This window comes from Porites lutea, chromosome 13, assembly GCF_958299795.1.
Source record: "Porites lutea chromosome 13, jaPorLute2.1, whole genome shotgun sequence".
NCBI classification, from domain to species: domain Eukaryota; kingdom Metazoa; phylum Cnidaria; class Anthozoa; order Scleractinia; family Poritidae; genus Porites; species Porites lutea.
The window spans coordinates 23,579,721-23,604,552 of NC_133213.1; the positions used below are offsets into that span (position 1 = coordinate 23,579,721).

Below are 24,832 nucleotides of genomic sequence, written 5' to 3' on the forward strand. Positions count from 1 at the left end.
TAATGACTTGTTGGTTTATTATTATTATTATTATTATTATTATTATTATTATTATTATTATTATTATTATTATTATTATTATTATTATTATTAATTATTATTATTATTAATTATTATATTAATTTTTCTCTTTTATAATTTTTTATTTACTGTTCAATTTAAGAGTTGGAACGTGACTTTGGTCTCAATAATATCGCCACCGGTTTAATATTAGCAACTTCAATGATTTTCCATGAGCACGAAAGGCCGCCAACCGCGACTACAAATTGACAATTCGATAGAGGGAAAAGATGAGGTCACTATCGACAAAACATGAAGATAGGATGATAAAACGAAAGACAGAGTTAGGAAAAGCTTCCAAGTAAAGGTGTTAAACCAATTCTTATATCTTTTAGAGGGAACAAAACGTAACATTTTTCTTAAGCTTGGCAATTTTTTTGAGACCCTGCAAAGAACTTGATTCTTAAAAATCCATATGCATGTAGGTGTTTTATAATTTACGCTCCGGGAGCAATACTTGCCATTCTTTCTTTAGCTGTCAATTTCGTGCATTAATTGCATTTATATTTTCATTTAACACGTTATAAGTCGTGCTATCTCTCAAATGCTTTACAGAGCCAGCTTATGACGTTAAGGAAGAGGAGGCAAACACCTGCGCGCAGTGGAAAAGTGACAACAGCTTATTAACTCAAGGTAACAAACTTTCTCAAAATGTCGATGAAAAGTTTACCTTTATGTAACTGGTAAAATGATCAGGGACAACATCGAATCGGACATTAGGATAACTAGTAATGACCCTTCTTACCATTTTCTCGAAGGCTTCGCCCGTGAATTAGTTTTTAACAAAGCACTTTATCCGCCGATATTATTTTAAAGTAAAAGAAACAAACCTTCGCACAGAAATTATGTCAAAGGTGTGAGGTGAGGCTGACAGATGTGTAAAGTTTTACCAAAAAAAGCTAGAGAGAAAAGAAAATGAAAAGAAAAAAAAAACACCTGTCAGACCTGTCGCCAAGTATAGGTTATTGGTTACGCAAAATACCAACATTAATTCATGATCATGGCCTTTGTGAATAGTATGAGACATCCGACGGAATACGGCATTCCCTTACATCAGATGGCGGTCAAATACGTCCATATTAATATGCTGTTACTTTAAACCGCTTATTACACTTTGGGTGAATTGTCATCTGACTTCATTTTAAGGAGATTTTAAGATACAAGCTTTAAGTTACACACACAAAAAAGGAAATTTTAAAAGAAAGAACATGTATTAGTGAAAAACGTATGTGCTTTTACTGTTTTAGAACAATGCGTTCGGAAGATTATCATAATAATATTGATCATGATAAAAGATATTTCGGCTAATAAAATATTAACACAGGTAGTGGTGAATATCACGCAAGGTTCAGTAATATATAAGATCGACAACGCACCTGCAAATAACTAACGTATTTCAGACTTCAAACTGAATACCAGCAGATAGAAGCCATTTCAAAAGGCTAAAAAAATTCACCTTGTGATTTAAGTCAGGGCTAAGCTAAGTGTTGGTGATGATATTTAGAAGAAACAATATAGAGAGACAGATATATTGCGATAGCTTGACATTCTTATTGGACGCAACTGTCATTGCTTTTTAGCACTAATTTAACCTTTGTGAAAACCCTGTATTCAAACAATATCCCATGGCGCTTCTCCAATGAATTGAAAACGCTCTTAGTAGCATTGAGTCTCGCTTGCTTGGGGATTAATTTTATTGTCAGTTGGTTCTGGTATGCTACTTTTTCGTTTGGAATACAAAACGAGTGTTATATTTCATAATGTAAATACTCAAAACATAAAATTTGCAAGGAGAGACAGGCCGCACATCTTAGCTTCACACCGGTGTGAAGCCTATGAAAACCTTTTGCATATTGATATTGCTCCAGTGAGAAGAACTCTTTCAAGGATTTTACACTCAAAAAATTGAACGATGATTTTTATCAGTAGAAATATATATAGCTTCTATGTAGCGGACAAGATACGGCTCGCTACAGTTAGTTTGTTCAGCACAAGAAAAATTTGTAAGTTTAGCAGAACCTTATACGTTACAGACAGTTAATTCAGTTCGCGCGTATTCCTGTTGAATTTGTTGTCCGTTTTACAAGATATGAAAATTGCGAGATAATAATTACATTTTTCATGGCTGCTTAGTATCTGCTTTTAATTTCCTCGTACAGTTAATGTTTACGCGAACTCAAAGTACAATGTTTGAAGCTGTACATAGCGTGCATTTCATCAAAGTATCACTGGGATAAAGCGTTTCATTTTCCAGGAAAATTTCACTTTCTCGTCAAAACAATCACTTACTCTGTCAGACTCGGAGTAGTTTACTTAAATTTAGTGCTCAGTAAAGCGAACGGGGTTATGGTTTGTGAAATTTATCTACAGTCTGTGGCCCACATCACCACGATCCGCGATTGATGTATTTCTTTATTTTAACCGATCCCCGATTCTCGATTCTCGATCCTCGATCCTTGCTCCTGGTTTCCCAGTAAACCTCGAAGATTTGCTCATTAAGATTGTTCTTTCTTTCGACCACTGAAGTAATCAATTGTTCCAAAGTAATCAACACTTTCAGGCGATTGAGTTCGTGAAGCGACCTGTTCCGGAAAAGCTCGATATGGGATTTCTATTCTATGGACATGACGTAACGTCAGACGCGTAGTTGAAGTTGCTTCCAGTAGTACTCGAAGGTTAAATCATTGACATCTCTCGCATTAATCTTACCAAGTTTTTCTTCTCAAAACATAGCATTCTGAAAATTGTAGTTGTTTTCGAAACGTGCAGCAGGGGCACCCAACGTCAGTTTTTCGTAAAATATCTGTTCGGAAGATGATTTGAGATCTAGAATTTTTGGAACATTTGTTGTACAATTTCTTGCTTGCCTGCCTCTCCTAGGATTTTCGAATATCTAAAAAATGGTATAATTGCCGTTTTTAACGGATTTTTACCCTAAAAAGGTCACCTACAATTTTCGAGAGCCTTTTTTTGGCTGAAATTTTCGAAAAAGTAAGTTTTGATCCCTAGAATTTTCGGATCACTAGACTTTCAGCTAGGAAATCCGAACAGATGAAAACTTTTTAGGGGATAAAAATATGCCTATATCTACCGTTTAAATACTAAAATACGTTTAACAATGCTATGTTTAAGTGGTTTTGAACTATGTTCTCGTTGGGTGCCACTGGTGCAGATGAGAGCATCGTGCCGATTGTCATCCCCAGATTCTGCACTACCTTGACCCCTACATGTGTTTACGAAACTATCCCTACTGTCACGTTCAGCTGTGTTTAATTTTTCGCACGTGAAGGTCATAACCAAATTATTAAAAATAGCTCTCTAGAGAGAGCACCTGTTTTCAGTTTTTACTTTTTTTATGTCTGTTTTGCACTTGCAATTTTATCACCATGCTATGTCATATAAGCGTGAAACGTAACCTGTTTTGTCGAAAATAATAAACCGGGATCTCTTGCATGAAAGAAAAAATTTTGCCAAAGAACAACGTAATAAACGTTGCGCATTATTTCAGTCATCTCCAAAATTAAACCGCATGCTCATCACAAGACTCATTTGCAAACAACGATTCACGATTCTTATCCCCAGTTTCCACGGTCTCCGCTAGGAACGCCTGGGACTATGGCCGACCACTTGATGAAGACTGACGAAAAAAAAACACTTGCATTTTTAGAACCTCGTTCTGCTAAAGCTAGTCTGCTACACAGCCGTTTTTAGTGTCGTCACGCAACGCTCCTCCCCACTAACGGCTGCTGAAAACCGAACCACATTCGTTTCCCTTTGTGTTTGTGGTCTAACGAACAAACCAATAATGTATAAGAAACTTGACAATACGTGAGCCGCAGGGCGCTAGGAAGCGAACACGATTCTCAGTTGTCGACAAATCAGTCAATCGTCGCTGAATTTTGATGGGCTCTGTGTCTGCAAGCAAGGAAAAGGTTGTTTGCAGAAAGGTTTGTTTTAAGCGGTTTAACAAAATTCCAAGTGAAAAAAAAGGTTTGAGAGGCCTACAAGACTCTTACCAGGATCGGTTGGTTCTTTTTAACGTGCATATGTATGACGAATTTCATGTGCCGGATGTGCTCATTGTGTTGTTGTACATGTGAAGCTAAGACTGTGTAGACTAAACTCCCAGGGGTACTGATTCAAACAAAAGCAGTCTTATAAATTATCGGTAAGCGATTTCCCGAACCTATACCCGGCAACTTTATAAGCACATCCATGTTGTGCATCTTATTTGCCCGACTTGCTTGCTGTTCCTGCTTATCTCAAAAATTTTGAAAGGACTCGACCACGACAACACTAGTCTAGTTGATTGCTTGTTTTCACGCGACGATTTTGATTGTTCTGTCATTCACACATGGGGCAACGATAAAAGCAAAGCTGTGATTGGAGGAGGCACCTTACCGCAAACGTGGCGCGAACACCTTCCAGAAAATGGGAGCTGAATTCTAATTGGCTAATCGCGCGAAAGGAATGTGGGTCGGTTTTCAGCAGCCGTTAGTGGGGAGGAGCGTTGCGTGACGACACTAAAAACGGCTGTGTAGCAGACTATGCTAAAGCAAGCTCGCCTAATTATCGATGAATTTTTCTGGGACTCTTCTATCATCGAGGTGATGCTTTATCATTTTACTTCGTGCGATAAGCAATCAAAACAGTTTTCCTTGTGATAGACCAATAGAATAAAGGCTGATATTAACTGGTGGCTAGCGTCTAACTCTCATTGTGTGTGTAATCCATCAGATTATAAAAATAACACTGCCTTAGGTCATAAAAGGAAGAGAGAAGACGAGTACTAATAAATAATATCTGTTCAATGACTAAACAACACGCATGCAAAACGTTTCTCGATCACAAAATTTCTGCAACAAAACCAAGTTTTGGACCACCTGCAACTATTGTTTCCATCGGGTAAAAGTGACGAAATGAAGTCGAATACGAATATGCGGAGGAAGATGGAATTGAGAAAAATATTAAAGAAAATGTGGGAAAAAAATTAAACTTGTACTATACATGGCAAGATTCTAGAATTTTCTTAGCACGAAAAGACCCGGGGGATGCGCTCTATCATTCTGGCTCGATTGTTCAATAATCAATAATCAAGTTGATTGGTCACTTGATGTCGTTCTACTTAAACACATGATAAGAGTATTGATCTCGACTAGGGTCTGATCTCCTGCGAAACAAGGTATGATTTCTCTGTATGAATTGATAGTAGTTATTACTTTTATTAATGCTTTTGGTTGCTCTACTTTCAAAGTAAATATCATATAAAGAGAGTTCTCACTTCTTTATCCACGTGCCACGTTCCCGGTTATGCAGGTTAATAAAAAGTAACTTAAGTTGTGTTTTAGCTTTTAACGAATTTAGTTAACCTCGATCGCCTTAGCCCAATATCAACAATATTATTTTCCGCGTACTCAAGTACAAGTAGTCAACGGTGATCAGTTCTTAATACCTTACTGTCCAAGTATTTTTATAATAAGTTGCAGTGGTCCGGGTAACAATTCACCAAACTGGATTTATCTTATCTTTCTTATAAATACCGTTTCTGGCTGCTGCTTAAGAATTTGTTTTACCAAAAAGGAAAAGAGAAGGCATGAGTCTCTCAGCTTCAAGTTCATGCACTAAAAGCTGACGAGACCGAAGTAGATGGTATCTATTGCTGTTTAATGGGGCGCAGTGTGTCACGAGGATATTGCTGTTTTAGGCCAATTCTGTGTTAAAATTATAAATAAGTGCCTTAACCCACACACAAAATGCTCAGACTGTGAAGTTATGAACTAAATGATAAGAAGTTTTTCAAGTTTCAATCCGAGTCCATCCTTGCCCTCCGTAGCAACAGACGACAGGAAACAGTTTCAATGCTTAAATTAAGTATTAAACAGCAAACTGGATCGCCATTGTTTATGGCATTCAATTGATATGAAGACACATTTTGGCTTTTCAAAAGAAAGCAAATCGCGTGATAGAGCCCCTTTAATGGCTTTTATTTCTATCCCTGATTGCTTTGTCCACGGCTAAGAGTCATGTGAAATGTCAAGTTTTAATATGCAAAGTGGTTAAAAATAGTCTGTCACCTTAATTCTCTTGCTTTAGAGAGGATGTCAGCTCTGTAAAATTTTCACTGTAACACGTGTTTTTCAACGGTATATTGTTTAACTGCCATTTCGAGATAATTCTTACGTTTTTATCAAAAAAGAGCTGTCGAGATACACCTGTTTATGAATTAATTCATGCCTTGTTGCGCACGGAGGAAACACTTAAAGGAAGATTTCGTCGTTTAGTTCGATCGAACGCACCTCACCGTAATTTCAAACTTTAAACTTAACAAATGCAATTTTGTAAACGTTTAATCCTCAAGTGAAACGCACCAAAAACCAAAGAAATGATCGGTAAGTATCAATATGCAATATTAGACACAAGTAGAATGCTTGAACCCATAACCATCTTTTACTATCTCGGCTATCTTTTACACTTGTGACACTCGACTGCTCGCACGCTTACATACACCTTTAATGATCTGCGGTGACTAAAAGCAACAAAAACGGGAGCGAAAGGTATTTTGGCCGAACAAAAAGACGTTTATGTGCAAAACGGTACCAAGGTGCATGGTGCTTTTACAATATGGTTTTAGAATGAGAGTCTACAGGATTGCTCGCGCATGCTCCATTGTTTCATTGTCGTCAAACTTCTTTATAAACTACTTTTGCGGTGGATGACTTTGCAGAATACGGGGCAGCCGTTGCATTTGCCCCTTGAAATTTTTTTGTCTTCAACCATTCGCCCATAAACTGCCCATAACCTCCTACACAGATCCACATCCCTTCTAGCGCTTGTGACGCAATCCGCTTTCATGGTCAAGGACAACTTTGTCATCTTTCTTGGGAAAGGGGAAGAGATCTTTCAAACCGTACCCCCAATGAGCGTGATACACTCAAGGAGGCCGGAGAAAAAGAGAAAATCATGCAACGTTCACCCGGAAATGGACATGACAACCTTGTTTCATTACCCACCTACCTTTCGTTCCGTGTAATCGTAAGATCCTCATACACAGTAGCTTTCGCAAAAACTCTTCTCACCAAAAAAAGGCCTAGTTAATGCCCAGCAAAAGAAAAAACGTGGCAAGAAAAGCAAAAGAGGAGTGGGGGGGGACAGAAATCGAAAGGTAAAAGACAAGACTGTTGTGTGACAAACTTCGGAAGCTGTTATTTTGCATCTGGAACTGCTCAACTTTTTAACTGCGTTTTTGGCCAGGCTTCTTTTTTTAAGTTCTCCATTGACCAGTTAAAACGTTTTATGATATACGCTTATTCTCTTTATGGTCTGAGAAACAATGTGAAATGCTTACAATTAATACGATGTATTATTGTCCATTGATTTTAGGGTTCAAATTACGCTCTTGGTAATAAGGACCCCTTCTACGAAGTTCAAGGAAGCTACTTACCATCGACAAGTAACAGTCTGAGGTTTTTTCCTGTTCCCAGGAGCAATCCAATGGAAGCAAATATCTCGATGCAAAACGTCAAAGGTTCTTCTAGCTGTTCAAAGCCGTCATTAGTCATTCCTGAAATGGGAACTAACGTTAAGGGAATAGCTCAACTTATTCCTATCGCCATAATCATCATCATCGCAAATACGTTGGTTTTGATCGCGTTTCGTGAGGCGAAAAAGTCACGTGCACTTGCTAACTACATTCTCATAAGCTTGGCGATTACCGACTTGATGACTGGTATCGTGAACATTCCATTGTTCGTGATAGTAGTTTTCACTTCAATTATTTCTTCAAGCACAGTACGTTTCTACTTGGGCTTCTTAGTTACCGTGGTGCACACTACCACAGCAGTTTTGTCTGTATACCACATTCTGTTTGCCACTTTTGAAAAATATCTCGCGATCATCTGGCCAATCACTCATCTTCTTACTGCAAGAGCCACTATAAGAAGAACACTGTTGGCGATTTGGCTCCTTTCGATAGCCATTGGCTTAGTTCCTTTTTCTTGGAGTGACAAAGTCTTTTCTGCTGATCCTTCTGGGGCTAAGTTTTCCTTTTATTACGTCATCGGCTGTTTTATTGCAGTTTTTATTTTGCCTTACACCTTTATGATATACGCTTTTGTGAAGATTTTTAGTGTCATCTCAAGACGTATAAGGATTAGAAAGAGGCAAGGCCTACGACACAAAAGGAAACTTATACAAGAAAGGAAATGCGTTGCTATTTTTGTCGTCATGGCAACACTGTTTGCCATATGTTGGTTTCCATGGTTTTCCATCATGCTTCTTTTCACTCTAGATTATAAATCACAATCCCTTCAAACGCTTTCGCACGTCGTTACTTTAGTGAGGTATATAACTTCTATTGTCAATCCGTTCTTATATATATTTTTACGGCCAAATTTTTATGGAGCGTTAAAAAAGCTGTTACCGAGGGGGGCAAATTCTGTTGGAATAAAAGCATTTTCTATATCACAGCAATCCAGCAGAAGCAGTTGTCAGCTCCATGCGAAGTAAATATAGTGATGTCTGGTTTATCACTAGGAGGAAAAAGAATGGTGAATAGGTTTCACGATCTTAGCATAAGCTGTCTTTGTAGTACATGTAGCTACATGTATCACAGAGCTCTCTGCCGTAAACGAATTGAAGAGTCCAAAGTAGTGTCATGATTTGTGTGGTTTATAATGACGATAGCAATTAAAAATTGTAATGATGATGATGATGACGATGACGATGACGATGACGATGACGATGACGATGACGATGACGATGACGATGACGATGACGATGACGATGACGATGATGATGATGATGATGATGATAATAACAATAACAATAACAATGATAACAACAATAATGATAATGATGGTTATGATGATGGTGAAACCAGCGTGTTTTTAATCAAATAAGCGTGGGGATATTCGATTGTATAACGTTCTTGTAATGATGAAAAGCTGACAGATTTCGCTAAGAGAAGCTAATATAACAGTTTCTGGTAACTTAACGTGAGGTTGTGGTGGCTGTCGATGGAAAACACAAGCATCTGATGAAAAAGTCAACAAAACTTGAACCAGTAATACAAAGATCTGCCCTTCTGGAACTGGAAAAGCTGCCTTTGATTTGACACTGGAAAAGCTGGAAAGTATCTGTACTAAAAGACTTCATGGAACTCCGTGCGTGTCACTTAAAGATCATCATTGGCCAACATTGGTTCAAATTCAGATCCTACTCGTGTAATTTAATTGTGCTATAACTCTAAAGAAGTAACAAAAAACATGAAAAGTAGACCCTACCCTGAATTAGTTGAAGGTGGATACGCCGCTGTGTATTGCACAGGTGACCCAGGCTTTAAATAATAGCATATGTTTTACTATAATTGATACCTAAAATTGTTATGCTAAATTTGTAGCTAACTTCGAGTAACCTCAATATTTCTTTACTTTCCAGTAGATCTTTGACATTTAAGCGCTTTCAGCTATTATTTATGCCCTGAAATTTTTTGGATAAGTGGTTTTTATTCGTCACCTGTTCATATTTAAAGGTTGAAAATATTTCTCTTTCAGTCGTACCATGGACTGTTATGTAATCGACATGGAACCTCTTTAGAATGTAGTGCGAGCTTGTGCACCTGTTCGATATAGGCAATCCTAACTGGCAGATAATTGTAATTGTAATTACTTTCTAGCCAGAAAAGTGTTGTTTTCTTTCGGGAAAAAGATTGCGAGATTATTCCGAGTCTTTTAATTTTCTTGCTGCCAAAGCAATTAGAATTTTTGGGAAGAATTGTTAATTATAATTGACGCTATTTCATCCATGACGCAGGCAAGTAGACCACTGGGATTATTCACCGTTAAATGATATGCCACAGTTCGAAATTTTCATCTGTAGTTTAAGTCCTAACAAATATTTCAACAAAAGAAAGTTGGCTGCGTTAAAAACTCTAAGTTGATCGTAGATTAAGCTTGTCGTAGCCATGCACTAGATCAGGACAATTAACCACCTCAATAACAACATCAGTAAGGTGCCTTGGGTGTTAATGTAGTTTATATAACAAAAATGTCATAAACAATCACATTGGTGGTTGAACTCGACCGCAAAACACCTTAGATAGGAAAATGACCTACCAAAACTAGGGTAATTTAAGAATAGTTTCGTTAGTGCAATTTTTGAGGAAATTGCTGTATTGATGTTGTCTAAATTTGAAGGATTTGACTTGAGACACATGTAAAACACTAAACATTATCAACATGACTGAAAATAGCATCCTTAGGGCGCCTTAAACTTCTAGTTTTTGAATTAAATATGTATAAACGAATCATTGTTATGATATCTCAGATCAATTGTAAAACAGCTTAATAATAAACTGACCAATCAAAGCGTCGTCGCTGGTCTCTCACGGTTAAACCTGAAATTGGAGTTCTGCTGTTATTGAGCTTCGGAGGATTTTGACTCAGGAATACATATTTACAAAGAATTAAGTATTAATCACTGTCTTAATTGACAGCAATGAATACTATCTGCCAAAGAGATTTGCGAGGCTGTTAGAAGGCTGAACCGCCGCCCTGTCAGGTAAATTGAGCACATTTCATTTGCTTTTTTATAACAAACACTTTGAACTAACGTTTTAGTTAGTTCACGCTATTAAATACGCCAGAATTTTAATATCATTCGGAAAACCGCCTTTCGTTGTCCCTTTATTCTTTTACTTTTATGTATCCCTGGGCGTTTAATTATAATCCCCAAATGAAAAGACAAGGAAGGCCAATAAATGTTTACAATAAGTGGGCAAAGCAAGTATCACAGATCAACTACCCATGCGTTATATAATGGCCGTTTTACCAAAGCCATTTCAATGAGCGCTGTTGACTCTACTGTGTCTGTTTACACTTAGACAGAGAACAGTTCTCAGCAGGATGAGCCCGTTTCAACAATTTATAAACCAATTTATGTCATAAAGAATGTAAACGTTCGTGAAACATTCAGTCAAAAAATGACGATTTTGTGAAGAAGGTCTTGGGTTTCTCCCTATGAAAGGACACGATGACCATGTTAACTTTGTCTCCAACTGCACCGCATGCTGTCGTGCAGCGTTTTGCTGTCACCTGTAATAAGCTTTTGATAACCAAGCGAATAATAACAACATACGCCCTTCACGCTTGCTATAGTTTCATCGGTGTAAGTCTGTTTGTCATGGTAATTTACACGTGAGATTCTTAAGTGATTATGAAATTATTTTCTTACTTAAAGCCTTTGGAAGCGTCATTGATGTATAGTTGGATCATCGAGCCGTTTAAGACATTACTTTAATGGTACTGAAATTTATGCTGTAAACAGAGTGTACCCTTCCTTCCAAGAGGGATTTCCCTATGTGAATAGGTAAGTCAAATCAACTTTCAATGGTTTATTAGAATGGTTTTGGAAGAATTTCTTTTCACTTTTAGGCAGGTCTGCATGGCAGACATATGCATTAACTCATCGATCACCCTGATCGAATCTCTCCACAAAAGATCAGATTGATATATTTTAAGTTCTGGTTCAGATAATCATTCTTCCATTTTTTAACGTTCCTAGAGCTACAAATCAGATGCAGTTCTAGAATTCGCTGTCCCTTGAGGATACATTTTTCAACCTTTTGAAGAGCCCTTCGAGCATTAGTTGAGTCAGTCATGATTTATATTCCTCCTCATAAATTTCAGCTGATGTAGATGATGAATACTCTCATCGACTATCTAAAAAATATTACATTTAATTCTTGCTCAGTTGATTTTTCGTCAATTTTTTTCTACAAAGTCTTCCGATGGGTCGGTCGTGATTTAGGTTCTACCGGGCTGATAAGGACGTCAACGACAACTTTAGCCCCAGGATGGGACCGCTGAAGTAAGGCTGTTAGATATTCAGAAAAGTAGGTTCTAGCAACATTCAAACGAATTCTCACAATGCACTGAGGATTAAATTAGCGTATTCTGGTTAATTCTCTTTAGCCTATACAAGTTGGACTGTTTTCCAAAGGTCAAACGTTTCACGGGAAGACAGAAATTAACGAGGAGGCTGGATTTACATTCATTTTATTTCCTCGTGCTACCCAGCCGCAATAGTCGGCTCAGGAACAATTGATCACCTAGATATTTCAAGTTCTAAAAACTTAGAATTCACATTGCTATCATAATCAGTCAAACGACAGTTTTACACTGAGCCTCAACAATTGCGTTGCAGTTAATCGTTTTTTAAACAATAAACAAAGGATACATGAGTACGTGTGAAAGCAACAATGTAATATTCCATTAATGGTAAGTCATCATGCGAAAAAAAAGTTTGAATTTTAATAATAAACATGAAAAATATATATTAAACAAGTAATAAAGGGGATGTTAAGAAAGCAGAAAACGCAAACTGGTTAATACATAGACCGATATCAGGCCAGGGTGTAGTTTTTCTATCTATGAAGAGCTTTATATATTATATGATTTTAAAAAGGCAGAAATAAATACTATATCAAACAAGATATGATACGCTGAACTCCCCTCTTAGATATCTGAACAAAAGGGGGAAAACAAAGAAAGTAAAAACCACAAAATTACAATAGGAAAAAGGTGATACAAAAGATAACACCTTGCACTCAATAAAAAGCTTCGAACTACATGAATCTGGCCTTTTTTTCCAAGTTCTAGCTAAAGATCTTTTGGAGCAAAACTTAGAGAGTACTTAACCAAAGAAAAGATATAAATATTGGCTTAAATGTTCGGCACAGGTGTTTCCGGCATTCACGCAACATGTAGATTTTCATTTGTTTCTTTCCCAGGGTGAAAAGGGGGAAAATGGTGATTTTTGATGTGAAATGAACAGGGAAGATATTAAGAATTAAACCCCTAGATGAGACCAATTTGGGCGTGGCTGCAAGGTTTTATTTGACCCCCAAAGAAGATCAAGGCATACACCGACACAGTAACACCAACACAGTATCATGGGCTTTACTTTTTCTTTTCTTTTCTGTTCATGTTTTTGTTATTTGTCTTTGTTTTTTCCCTTTTTTTTTCTTTTCCCCCTTTTTTTGTTATAACTGGCAAAAGTCTCAACTAAGCCCAAAGCTTTTGCCAACTTCGTCCCCTAGGTGAAGGCGGGAAGGGAAGGGAAAAGAAAACTGACCTTAACTTAGGCAATAGAAACGATCAGTAAGGTATGCTGTCAGAAATTATAGCACGCTGTGCAACCGGACGCATTTTTCTTAAAACCTACATGTACCGTGAGTGTAGACTGTTTATGCCGAAGGCTTACAAATGTGGGATTCATCTACAAAGAATTTGCGCCAACGTCAATTGAGATATTGAAAAGAGAGAAGGAAAGTCCTCGATTACGTAAGAAAGGACTGTAATAATCTCTTGAATTTCCATTTATACTTTTTAGCTACTGTCTGTCAGCTTAGGGATAAAAACATCAAAGTTTGAATTGCTGCTTTAGAGAATGCTAATCGTCTTTGTTCGGAAAATGTAAACTGTCGTTTTTCGGTTTGCTTAGTATGTGAGAACACATATCATTGAAAAGAAAATAACTAGCTGAGTAGCAAATATTTGTCAGTCATGTATAATTATTGTGTATAACAACTGTCGTTTTCGTAATAATTGGTGGTATTTACCTCAGTATAACTGTTATTTTATTGTGTGGAAAATGGTCATCTATGCCAAGGATTTTATTCCCAAGATCAAAACATAAATAGCAGATAACATCCTAGATGTCAGTTTCCTTGATGCTGCAATGCAATATTGGTCATGTAGAGATCTCTTTCTTGTTTAAAATAAGGCTAATTTCAACTGACATCGTGAATATTTATTATTCAGTATTGAACAGCACATTTACCCAAACACGACTGATAAAAATCAATGTTATGTCCTGGTGATCACGATCCACATTTGCACGAATGCATACGTTATACCTGTAAAATTACCTTTAATATCGACCGAGAAATCGAGAGAAACTTCAGCCGTGTTTACATTAGTGGCGGGGTCCAGATCTTCAGTAAGTGGGGGGGGGGGGGAGGGTGGGGGTCGTTTCGGTCCCTCGGGCCTCATTTTGGTCGAAAAATAAGGGGGGTCGACACTTAAATAAGGGGGGGTCGGGCCCCTCGGGCCCCTCCGCTGGATCTGCCACTGTACAATATGTTAAGGAATTCGTTAGACTCACTATGATCTTGGAATTTTTTCCTTGATATTTATCAGAATGAGCAAGCCCTTTGCTTATGGCAGTATTAACCCTGATCGGCAAGCCATTTATAGTCGACTTAGTGGCTTACCCTATTTGAGACTGAAATCTGCGATAACTGGGCCACACACTTTAATGCATTTATTTTTTATTACTTTTTTTTTCTTGGATGGTTGGGCTTGACTAATAACTAGGCTTTTAATAAATGACAGAGATTACGTGTTTACAGAGCAGACAAAAGCTCAGCCAACACACAAACTTATGCTAACCTCCTCCCCAGAGGGGCAGGGAGAGGAAGGTACTTGTGCCCTGATTACGAGGTTGACCTTGTGCCACGGAATAAGATAAGAAAGTTCTGCTTTTTTTCACCCCGCGGTGCAGCAAGACCTGGATGTTTCTCAAAACCTGGATTTGGCTGTGATGTAGACTGTCCGTGACGGTGGTAAAGAAATGTATGATTCATTTACAGGAATTTGCGCGAAATTCAATTAAGATATTGAAAAGCGAAAAGGAAAGGCCTCGAACTTGTCAGGTCTGTAATCATCTCTTGATTTTGCTTTATGCTTTTTAATTAGGCACAATAGCATCAAACGATTTATAATAGTATTATAGAATGCTAATCTTTTTTTGTATCCAAAACCTTACACTTTTTAGAGGAAGATTTGTCAAAATAATAAATAACTAGCTTAGTAGCAAATACTTTCCAGCCATGTATAATTTATTGTCTATTAAGTTGAAACAACTGTTGTTTTTAAAATAATATGTGTCCATGACCTTAGTATAATGGTTATATAATTCTGTAGAGAAAAATGCATGTACATGATAGTTATTACAATATAGAATAATAAACAGCTGAATATCTAGAAAAGTCAATACCTAGGCTCGTAAAAAAAAATATTTATCCTAGCATTTTTTTTTATTTTGCAATCAACTGATAACACGATGCAGCCCAAAAATGAGAAAGGAAGAAAGCAGCCTAGATGTCAGTTTCCTAGATGCTCCAATGCTATGTTCTATAATCATGGGGTTATTCCTTTCGTGATAATCATATGGTTGATTTAAATATAAATTATTATTTATTGAACAGCAACTTTAAACCCGAAATATCGATAAGTGTCAGTGTTATGTCTTCAGTCATCGGGATCCCCATTTTCACGAATGCATACGTTATCCCTGTAAAATTAACCTTATGATATGGGAGAGAAAATTCTACCGTGTTTACATAACATCAAATAAGGAGCTCGTCAGGAAATCATTTATTTGATATTTCTTCGTGAATTATTCGTCAGTTTTAGCTGAACTTCATTCAAATAAGCAAGCTTTTGCACATGGTATTATTGACCATGATCTACTGTCCTGTGGGGATTCTCCTAGGAAAAGGTGGGTTGGACTGGTATGTGTTGATTGCCTCTGAAAGCCGGCTTACCCTATTCAGAGTGGAATCTGCGATGGCACGACACACACTTTGAACAACATCTCGTTCGCATATGGACAATTCCCTAAGTCACAGTACAGTAATCACCAAATGATGAAAAAGAAAATGGTAAACTGTATCGTTGCTTTCGTCTGAGAAACTATATCGATTTGATTCGAAGAATTAGGGGCTGGAAGAGGGTTTAATTAAATTTGAAAAAAAATAGTTCAGAGTAAGGATAACCTAAGTTTGATGCCGCAAGTATGTTTTTTCTCACGAGCTCTTGATATTATTCAATTTTTTTACAAAATTCTCATGTTAAATGACAGTAAGGTAAGGATCAAAGAAACCGTTTGCTATGATACTCTTTATTATAATGACTCGGTTTCAAGCTTTTTTTATAATTCGCATAGTAAATATAATATCCTTACAGCATACTATTTAATTGAAGCAATTTGATTCGTGCTAAATTGTAAGGCATCAAGCCAAGAGCAGGTAAGTAACAAGTAATGGCAGCATAATGATTATTTTGTTGTTTACTAAGCTGTGATCCATTTCGTGCGGCGTTGCAATGGCCGCAAAAGACATTCGGCATATCATCCAAGTTTCTTTATAGAATTATTTTCGCAGTTGAATCGGCTGCGTGAAGAACAGGAAGAGTCTTACATGGGTAGGTATTTGTTGCTAATTTGACTCGTTATGCTAGCCTGTTATCGATTGAAGTTTTCACTTTTGTCAGATAAACTGTAACAAATTTTGTATCATTCTATTGAATTAAGACCAAGATATCAGTAAAAAGTGCAGATTTTACTAAATGCATTATTTGAAATGGCTTTAATTTATGCTGTTCGCTGAAATGGAAATGCTAAGAATGGCTACTGGTAAAATCTATTTTGTTGTTAGTTTGCTTTTCTTCTCTTTTGATTAGTTGTTTTAAAAGTATTGTGTTCAGCTGAATTTCCGTTTACGTTGTAAAATTTAAGTTGGCTATTTTTCAGGATTTACAACTCTAAGACGTCTTTTAAAATAGGGTTCAAATTTATAACTTTATCTAAAACTTAACAAAAAAACGTAACAACAATGTTTAAAACCAAACACCATTAACGCCAAACCGAGTTTTTCTTATGAAAGATTGTCGCAGATGTGCCTCGTTAACAAGCACTTAGCCTTCTTTCTCCTCTTTCTTAATGAATTTCAGTATTATAGAGGATTATTGTTTAGACTGACTTTCAAAAGACAGAAAAATAACAAAAATATGGGCAAGTTGCCATAATGCTGGCAGTGAGAATCCCTTTCGTTTCACGGATGGATACTTTGGTAGATCGTCTCTCCTTGACATTGCAGTAAAACTTAAGTCATGATGCTCTTGAAAATTTAACTACTTGTGTGGTCTTAACGTTTTATTTGCATATTTATAAGAAACAATATAGAACCATTCTCTCTTAATATTTATCATTTATTTTGAATGACGTCCTTTTGACCAGTCCGAAATTTTATAGTGACAAGTACGTTGGCAAACCCTTACTAATATCATACTTCTCTGAGGCCTTTCATTGTTACCCAAGGTACACGCAACATTTTTAACCTATTTTACAGCCTATATGTAGTTATTGTAAATATTTTAATTATTAACCACTTATGATTTTCATATATACCAGGTAGTTTAAATACAAAATATTGCCCAAGGGTATTAATAAGGGTATTGATATCTTATCCAAAAACTTATTTGTATGTTAATCTTTCTGGGTCATGTTAAAGTTCTCTCGCTCCTAAGGACTGCCATCCAAATGTTTTTACATCGACTGCGACTACGACTCCGACGTTATTATTAGCTCGTGTAGACTATTAGTCAGGAAGCTGGCAGTTTACGAGAACATTGTTGAATTTGTTGAAAATAATAATGATAATAAAGACAATAATAATAATAATAATAATAATAATAATAATAATAATAATAATAATAACAATAATAATAATAATAATAATAATAGTAATAATAATAATGATAATAATGATAACGTGTAGTTCTCGAAAATATTCTCCCCCCCCCCCCCCCCACTCCCAACCCTACGGAGGGCAACGGTTATTCCGAGGGGAGGGGTTCCGAAAGGAGGTAATTTCTGAGGGGGTGGGGGGTTGCTCAGAGAGGATTTTTTCCAGTGGGTGTGAGTAAGATTGGTGAGTTATTAATAAATAACAGCTTCTCTGTGAGTCATTTTCTTGTTACCGGTGTTTCAAAACAAGAATTATTGTTTGCGTTGATTGTCTTTTATCTACGGTCGGGTAAATGCTTTTTTCACGGCTTGCGCGATAGTTTTCTTAAATACAATTGTCATCGGCTCATGAAAAAACTTCCAGGTATCTAGCTGTTGCTTTATTGCACATTTGATTCACCGTAATTTGGTCGTGTTCTAAGCCTTTTTGAAACGTGTTCTCATTGAAGTGAAGTAATGAAAGTTCACGTGATGTTTTGTTTGAATATAACTGGTTCTTTTGCAGATAACATTATTCGTGTAGTCAGCAGTGTAAGGTATCGCCTATATGGTTAATTATAAGCTAATAACGTTATTGAGATTATTAAACACTGTATTAACATGACTGAAAAGTTTTTTCTCATTTTATAGCAGAAAAAAATTATCTTTCGCATAATAAAATAGTGCATCAACCTTTTTGACCCAAATATTCTTTCCAGAGGGTACCCAACTGAAATGAAAAATTAGGAAAATTCCAAACGTGGGGGGTCTAAAGCACAAGTGCCCTCCGTGGAGGGGTATGGATATTTTCTGGAACTACACAATGACCAAAAGATAACTAAAACTGATTGAAACGCCATGTTGTGTCTATCACTACATACAAAGAGTGACCGCATTCTTTTGAGCCCAGCGTTGTTTATTTTCCTTTAGTAGAAAAAATAAGTAGAATACAGTACATCTTTATTTGTTCTGTTTTGAGTTGTTTGTTTTCGCTAATTAGTTTGTTTGTTTTGTTTTGTTCTTTTATTTTTTTGTCTTTTTTTGGCTATGCTTGAATAGTTTTGAACTTTGATGGGGAAAATAATCATGGGCATAAATCGCTGGCACTTCTATTACAAAGTTGCAAAACATTTTCTTTCAGAATTTTCTTTCACAACTTTTACTTTTTCAGTAAATATAGTACTGCAATTTTTGAATCAAGTTATAGTATGTCTACGTCAGACGAACAAATTTCACTGCCAAGCCTCGTTTTGAAATTGTAAACTTGCGAACGTTTTACATGCAGCTGTAAATGAATCATTAATGACGCAGGACCACTCACACAGAGTGGAAATGGAGGAGTCTTGGAGGAGAAATTTACTCGTCTGACCAAAACATTCCAAACATAAGCATGATGATTGAGTTATGAAATATTGGAGGTATATTGGATATACATTGTAAAATCGCAACAACAAAAGGTATAGCAAAACCATTGTTTTTCTCGATCATAAGGGACAAATCACCCAAGTGTAGTTCACTCTGGTGATTTATTATTTCAAATACGCTAAAGAAACGTTTTATTTTCATTGCCTCATAAAACTATTGAGGCACAACAAATCAGGCGACATCTGACAACGGGGCGTTATGATGAAGGACATTCTGAAAAAAAATTCATCCTCGCTAGTTTTTTGTAATAAATTAATTAAATGAAAAACTGCTGTTGAATGTGTAGTGAAATCAATTTAAAAACGACAATTTATCTGTTAATTTGAATATTATTTCCTCGTTTCAATTTGTCAATGGTAAAAATACGTTCTTTTGGAAAAAAAACGCGAGCACAAGCCAATTTCTATTTCAGCTTTTTTATTATTCAGAGTTATTATTTTTACCATCGGTTTTGTTTTGTTTTGTGGTTTTTTGTTGTTGTTCTTTTTTTTTTGTTTTTCCTGGCAATTTTTCTTATTAGTGTTTTCCTTTTTCAATTTTTTTATGACAATTTTTTTATTGAAAACTCCACGGGGGCTTTTTCCACTCTGATCTTACATCATGAATAAATATTGCACTGCTATTGCCTCCATTGACGCTCAATCGCATATATGAGCCGTTTTAATGAGCTTGGATCTCTTTTCCCTTTTCAATACAGATATCTTACGTCCAACAGCACTAGCTATCATCACTATTTATCATTTAATTTTATTGCCATTTTTTATTTTGTCAAAAACTCTTTAGGGGGTTTTGTTTAAGTTGTTAAGTTCCATTCTGACTGCACGCATATAAATAAATATTGTACTGTTAGGTTTCTGCGAAGTATCTCTACGGGCTGCTTTGAAGATCAATCGCTTAAGGGATTTGGAGTTCTTTGCCCTTGTAAATACAGCTACCTTACGCCTAACTACAGTGGCTTGATATATATTTTAAAAAATTAACCATTTACGGTGATGAATTTTTTTACGATACCCAGCTGATAAAATTGAATTGAATGTCGTTTTCGGTAATATTCTTATTTGCAACAATTGGAATAACAAGAGGGAGTAAAATTAAGCCAAAGAACATCTTCGGGTTCAAGTAATTCAATAGCATAATTGACCTTAAGCTACATGCAGTCTGTTCTGCTACCGGACCACATGCTGCTCGTAGCTCGTAGTTCTTATGTGCAAAAAAACCACGCTTTTCCCGCTAATTTGTACTTAAAGAAATGTTTTGAGAGAAAATGATTAAAATCCTTTGCATAAGTCAAGCGATTCACCTACTTTTTTTACTTCATTAACGCACAGTTGTCTTAGACGAACAAGCCGTCAGTCGACCTCTGCACAAGTGTTTCATTGAGTGCCCTGGTAAGTAAAATAATATTAACGAAGCAGTTTTATAGCCTTAACAGATCTTGAGCGATGAACTTAATACTTTTGACATTTGCGTCATATTCTAATTCATTTGAGAGATTTTGTCAAAAGGCCCAAGTGCCATCTATTTGGGAGAACTGAACATCTCACCGACAATACTAAAAACAGATTTTTATCAAAGGCAAGCTAAGCGAAAAACGATGGTATCTTAAACGGTTATGCGAAGTCAGGGGAAAAATTAGTCTAGCTGAATATATTTTTTTCTCTTTTATGGAGGGCTGAGCAACTAAGTACGTTCGACGTTCTCAAATTCATCCTCCTGCTTTTCGATAAAACTGGAATAGCGGTACCTTATTTTTAAATCTTACTTCAGTCAGTGGAAGTAATTCACGTACAGTGTATGAAAAAAATTGGCATGAAAATATAATCTTTAGGAGAAGACATCCTAAACTAAATATTGATTAGATAAGTTAGCTCAGCGCAAAATCTTAAAGTGTAAACCTTTTTTTTTTTTTTTACTTCTTGTAGAAAACAATCCCGCTATATCTGAATATATATCAAGTTTCTTGAATACTGGAGTGATGCTCCAAAAGAACTGAAAGTCACCATTGGAGTATTACATGACTGAAGTCCTTCGAACAACTTTAATCATATGATTATGGATGAAAAGTACCAGGCTATACCGTTTTCAAATGCGACAGCAGAAAATGGAACCGTGCAGCCCAACAAGGTTGAAGGATTTAACTTTGCCAAAGAAATTGCAACGCTGCTAACGATTGCAGCGGCGATTGTACTCATTAACAGTGTAGTTTTTTATCTGTTTATCAAGGAGAAGGTTTTGCGAACTACGTCAAACTACCCACTTTTCAGCTTGGCTGTCTGCGACTTCATCTGTGGTTTCGTCGTTATTCCTTTGTTTACAACAATACACTTTACTTCACTGGTTGAGTCTTCGGAAGCGAAGTTCTATCTGGGATTCCTGGTAACTGTTCTTCACAACTTGGTAGCTATCGCCACGGTGTACCATATTGTTGTTGTCACGGCAGAACGATATATCGCCATTATCTTTCCCCTGAAACATCGAGTGATACGCAAGAAATGTATCCAGAAGGTTTTAGTTATTGTTTGGAGCTGTTCGCTGATGATCTCATTGATCCCATACACATGGATTGATAAGATTTTTCCAGTGTATCACCCAGAATGTTCTAAATACGTGCTTGGTTTCACCGCATTCTGTCTGTTGTTCGCCATGATTGTACCATACGTCTTCATGGTGTTCGCGTTTGCTCATATGTCCAAAGCCATTCATGCAACATCTCCAAAAAAGTACCAACGAGCGACCTTCCAAGGACGAAGACACAGTCTGCATTTGAAGCCAACCTCGGGTGAATGGAAGTGTTTGGTACTGTTTGCCATCATGGCTTTTGTATTTTTCGTGTGCTGGGCTCCTTGGTTCGTACTATCTCTACTACACCACTTGCCAATATCCTTGAGACTTGGTTCAATATCTCAAGTTGCCCTCCTTATCAGGTACACTACTTCCGTGGTCAATCCATTACTTTACACCTTTCTCAAAAGAGATTTTCTTCGAGCTTTAAAGCTCGTATTCAGAGCCAATGGATTGAGTAGGCGATTATCTTCCACCTTCTCAGTCTTCTCACTGAGGCGACCAACCTTGCAGACAGATCCTAATCACAGCCCAGGAGAGTTTCTGCCAGGCAGAGACAGTCCGCCGTTGTTGGCATTCCAGCGTGAAGTTTGTTTCGAGAGTACACTGTGAACTTCACTGATCACCATAATTTCAATATAACATGAACAGAACTAAACGGATACTGTTTAAGGTCTACTCTGGTATAAGATACATTTTATGGAGTATTTTTAATACTTCAATCATCAAACACTAGGAAGAGTGTTTGCCAGATATCTAAACCCCGAGAAACGAAAGCACAGTTTGCTTAACAGAACTAAACAGCATACTGTTCAAGGTCTACTCTGGTGTATTATAATGTTTCAATTATATTAACGAAAGCACAGAGCTTGACAGAACTAAAAAGAGAGGGCCAGTTATTTAAACGGTGTTTAGCCAGTGTTTAACAAAACTGTGCTCTAAGCCATTTTCAGTTTGCCGAACTCTTTTATCCAGTTTTATGTAAACACCATTCATAGTGAACAGTTTCATGAAAATATAAGGCGTAGACAAGCAAAGCGTTTTTCCTTGGAATAACCCACTAAGAAAGATCCGGAGGTCCAAAGATTTCCTAAACCGCAGTCTAAGTTAGACTTTGTTTAAATAACCGACCCAGACTGTTTCAGGTGTGCCCATGGTGTATTATACATATGATTTATTAATCATATCAGTCACTAGAAAGAGCGTTTGCCAATTATCCAGACACCAAGTAACGAAGCACACCTCGCGTTTTATTTAAGTTTGTTTATGATCTTTATTGTTTCTTAATTGCGCACACCATCGTTTTCAGGAGCCATGTTTAAAAAACGTAGTACAGTAACAGTATTTTGACGGATAGTCTATCACCAACTGTCCCAAAGACACGTAGTTAAGCTGCTTTGAAATATTACACATTAACTTCAAGTTTGTTCTCCATAAGAAGATGTCAGACAAAAAAAGATATCCAAACGTTTTTAAGAGCTAGATCCTTTGAGGACTGAAAAGGAAACACACTTTGAATAGCATTTACGTTAAAACCAATCAATTTAAAACTATTTTATGTGGGAGAGATATAATAGTTATTTTATGGAATTTTATGGCATATTCAGGAACAGCACTCTTTTACTGGCTACTTAGCTTTTTTGGCTGTATTGTCTCCAGGTATCTGAGGAGTTTAAGTACATGCACACATGAATCTTAACTCTATGAATTTTCGGCTCCAAAAATAAAATTCTCAGACAGTGCTAAAAAATCATTTTTTGCATAGGTATCAATTTATAATGAGGTAGTTAATCTTTGTTTTTTCAGATACGTTTTTTTTTCGGAGGCTTTAGGGTTTTCGTTTTAGAACACTGTCAGGCCATCAAAAATTAGAATCAAAATCGTTTAATAGATAAAGTCCAGAACTGGGAAATGAAAGGAGTTAAATTAACAAATCCTCAACAAGATTCAGGTCAGTGCAATTTTTGAAATGCTTTATATTCATAGAAATGATTTACCCAAATCTAAGAACTGGGAAATGAAAGGACCGAAGTGCGCCCGAAGTGTTGGTGTCTATCCGGATGGGCACCAACATGGCGGCCGTAAACCGACAAGAACATCTGTTACTGAGTTTTGGTACGGAAGCGTGAATTAATCTCTCGGGGAACTCAGTACCATTACTTTCAGGTAGCAAAATTTTCTAAAATGAGACACTTCTTTAACCTGCATGACAGCTCCCGGAGTTCCTCCGCTCTTGGCGCCACGTAAATGCCGCGTCAAGCAAAAGCTTAGAAAATCAAGCGTACTGAATCACAAAGTTAAGAGTTACCCTTTCGAATTAAAAATTTGTATAAATATTAGTTTCTACCTGCCTTAATACTTCAGTAAAGTAAAAACTAAAGAGGATCGTTATTTCTTTAGTTTGAATTTTGATGACGTTATGTGAAAACCAGTAATTGTATTTCTCACGCCTTTAATGACAAACCAACAGATTAGCTTGCTCGCCGGAAAACTTAGTACAAGTTGTAACAAGTAAAGTCAAGACGATAATAAAAACGTAATAAAAAGAGGACACCGTTCTCGTTACTGAAGGTTTAATGGTGACGAAGACTGCTATTCAGATGCTTTTGACATATAGGCTCGATTTTTCCCTAAGACCTACGATATTGCGTAGAGTTCGACTTTATTCTATTGCTTATCCACCTATTTTTTAGAATTTACTTTGCACTTCAAACAGACCAAATTTGAACATCTGGTATTTGTTCGTCTTTTTATGGCCTGTTGTAGCTCAGTTCTTACAATTTATTTTAAAATGCCCCAATCATTGCGCAGCTGGGTAGATTAGACTGGGTTAGTGCTTTTTGATGTCTAAAAACTGGCCATGCATATATTTGGCATTTCTCAACATTTATGATAATAGTTAAAACATCGAAAACTCATTGCATAAATGAACAGAAAACTTGAGGAAGTATGTTTTATTACCCAATCCTCTCTTCCTTTTATGACAAAAAATAACCTTCAAACATTATAAAGATATTAGATATCTGACAACCCTCTGGAATTAAAATTTATTTGATGATCATAATATTTCATTTATTACATATTAAATTATTTTATGGTTACAATTTATTACCTTTATGTTGAGCCATGTCATCACATTTATGGGAGAAAGAGGACCGTGAAAATTAAGAGTGAACTGAACAGAATTGAAAAATACGATTCTGTGGATTTTACATCG

General features: G+C 36.5%; 2 protein-coding genes across 5 annotated transcripts; both read left to right on the forward strand.

The window, feature by feature from the left end:
• The first annotated feature begins 620 nt into the window (after positions 1-620).
• LOC140922796 (histamine H2 receptor-like) lies at positions 621-8,580 on the forward strand. The gene is made up of 2 exons (XM_073372819.1): positions 621-693; positions 7,441-8,580. The coding sequence occupies exon 2, from the start codon at positions 7,552-7,554 to the stop codon at positions 8,563-8,565; it is 1,014 nt and encodes a 337-aa protein (XP_073228920.1). The 5' UTR covers positions 621-693; positions 7,441-7,551; the 3' UTR covers positions 8,566-8,580.
• A 2,459-nt stretch (positions 8,581-11,039) lies between these two features.
• Positions 11,040-24,164, forward strand: LOC140922875 (trace amine-associated receptor 1-like). Of its 4 annotated transcripts, none has more exons than XM_073372910.1 (3): positions 11,040-11,424; positions 20,382-20,441; positions 20,976-24,164. In XM_073372910.1, exon 3 carries the CDS (start codon positions 21,100-21,102, stop codon positions 22,225-22,227), a length of 1,128 nt encoding a protein of 375 aa, XP_073229011.1. In that variant the 5' UTR covers positions 11,040-11,424; positions 20,382-20,441; positions 20,976-21,099; the 3' UTR covers positions 22,228-24,164. The 4 variants fall into 4 exon arrangements, with proteins under 4 accessions (XP_073229011.1, XP_073229012.1, XP_073229010.1 ...); XM_073372911.1 differs by lacking the exon at positions 11,040-11,424 and adding an exon at positions 15,600-15,621; XM_073372909.1 differs by lacking the exon at positions 11,040-11,424 and adding an exon at positions 15,978-16,325.
• The last annotated feature ends 668 nt before the right edge of the window (positions 24,165-24,832 follow it).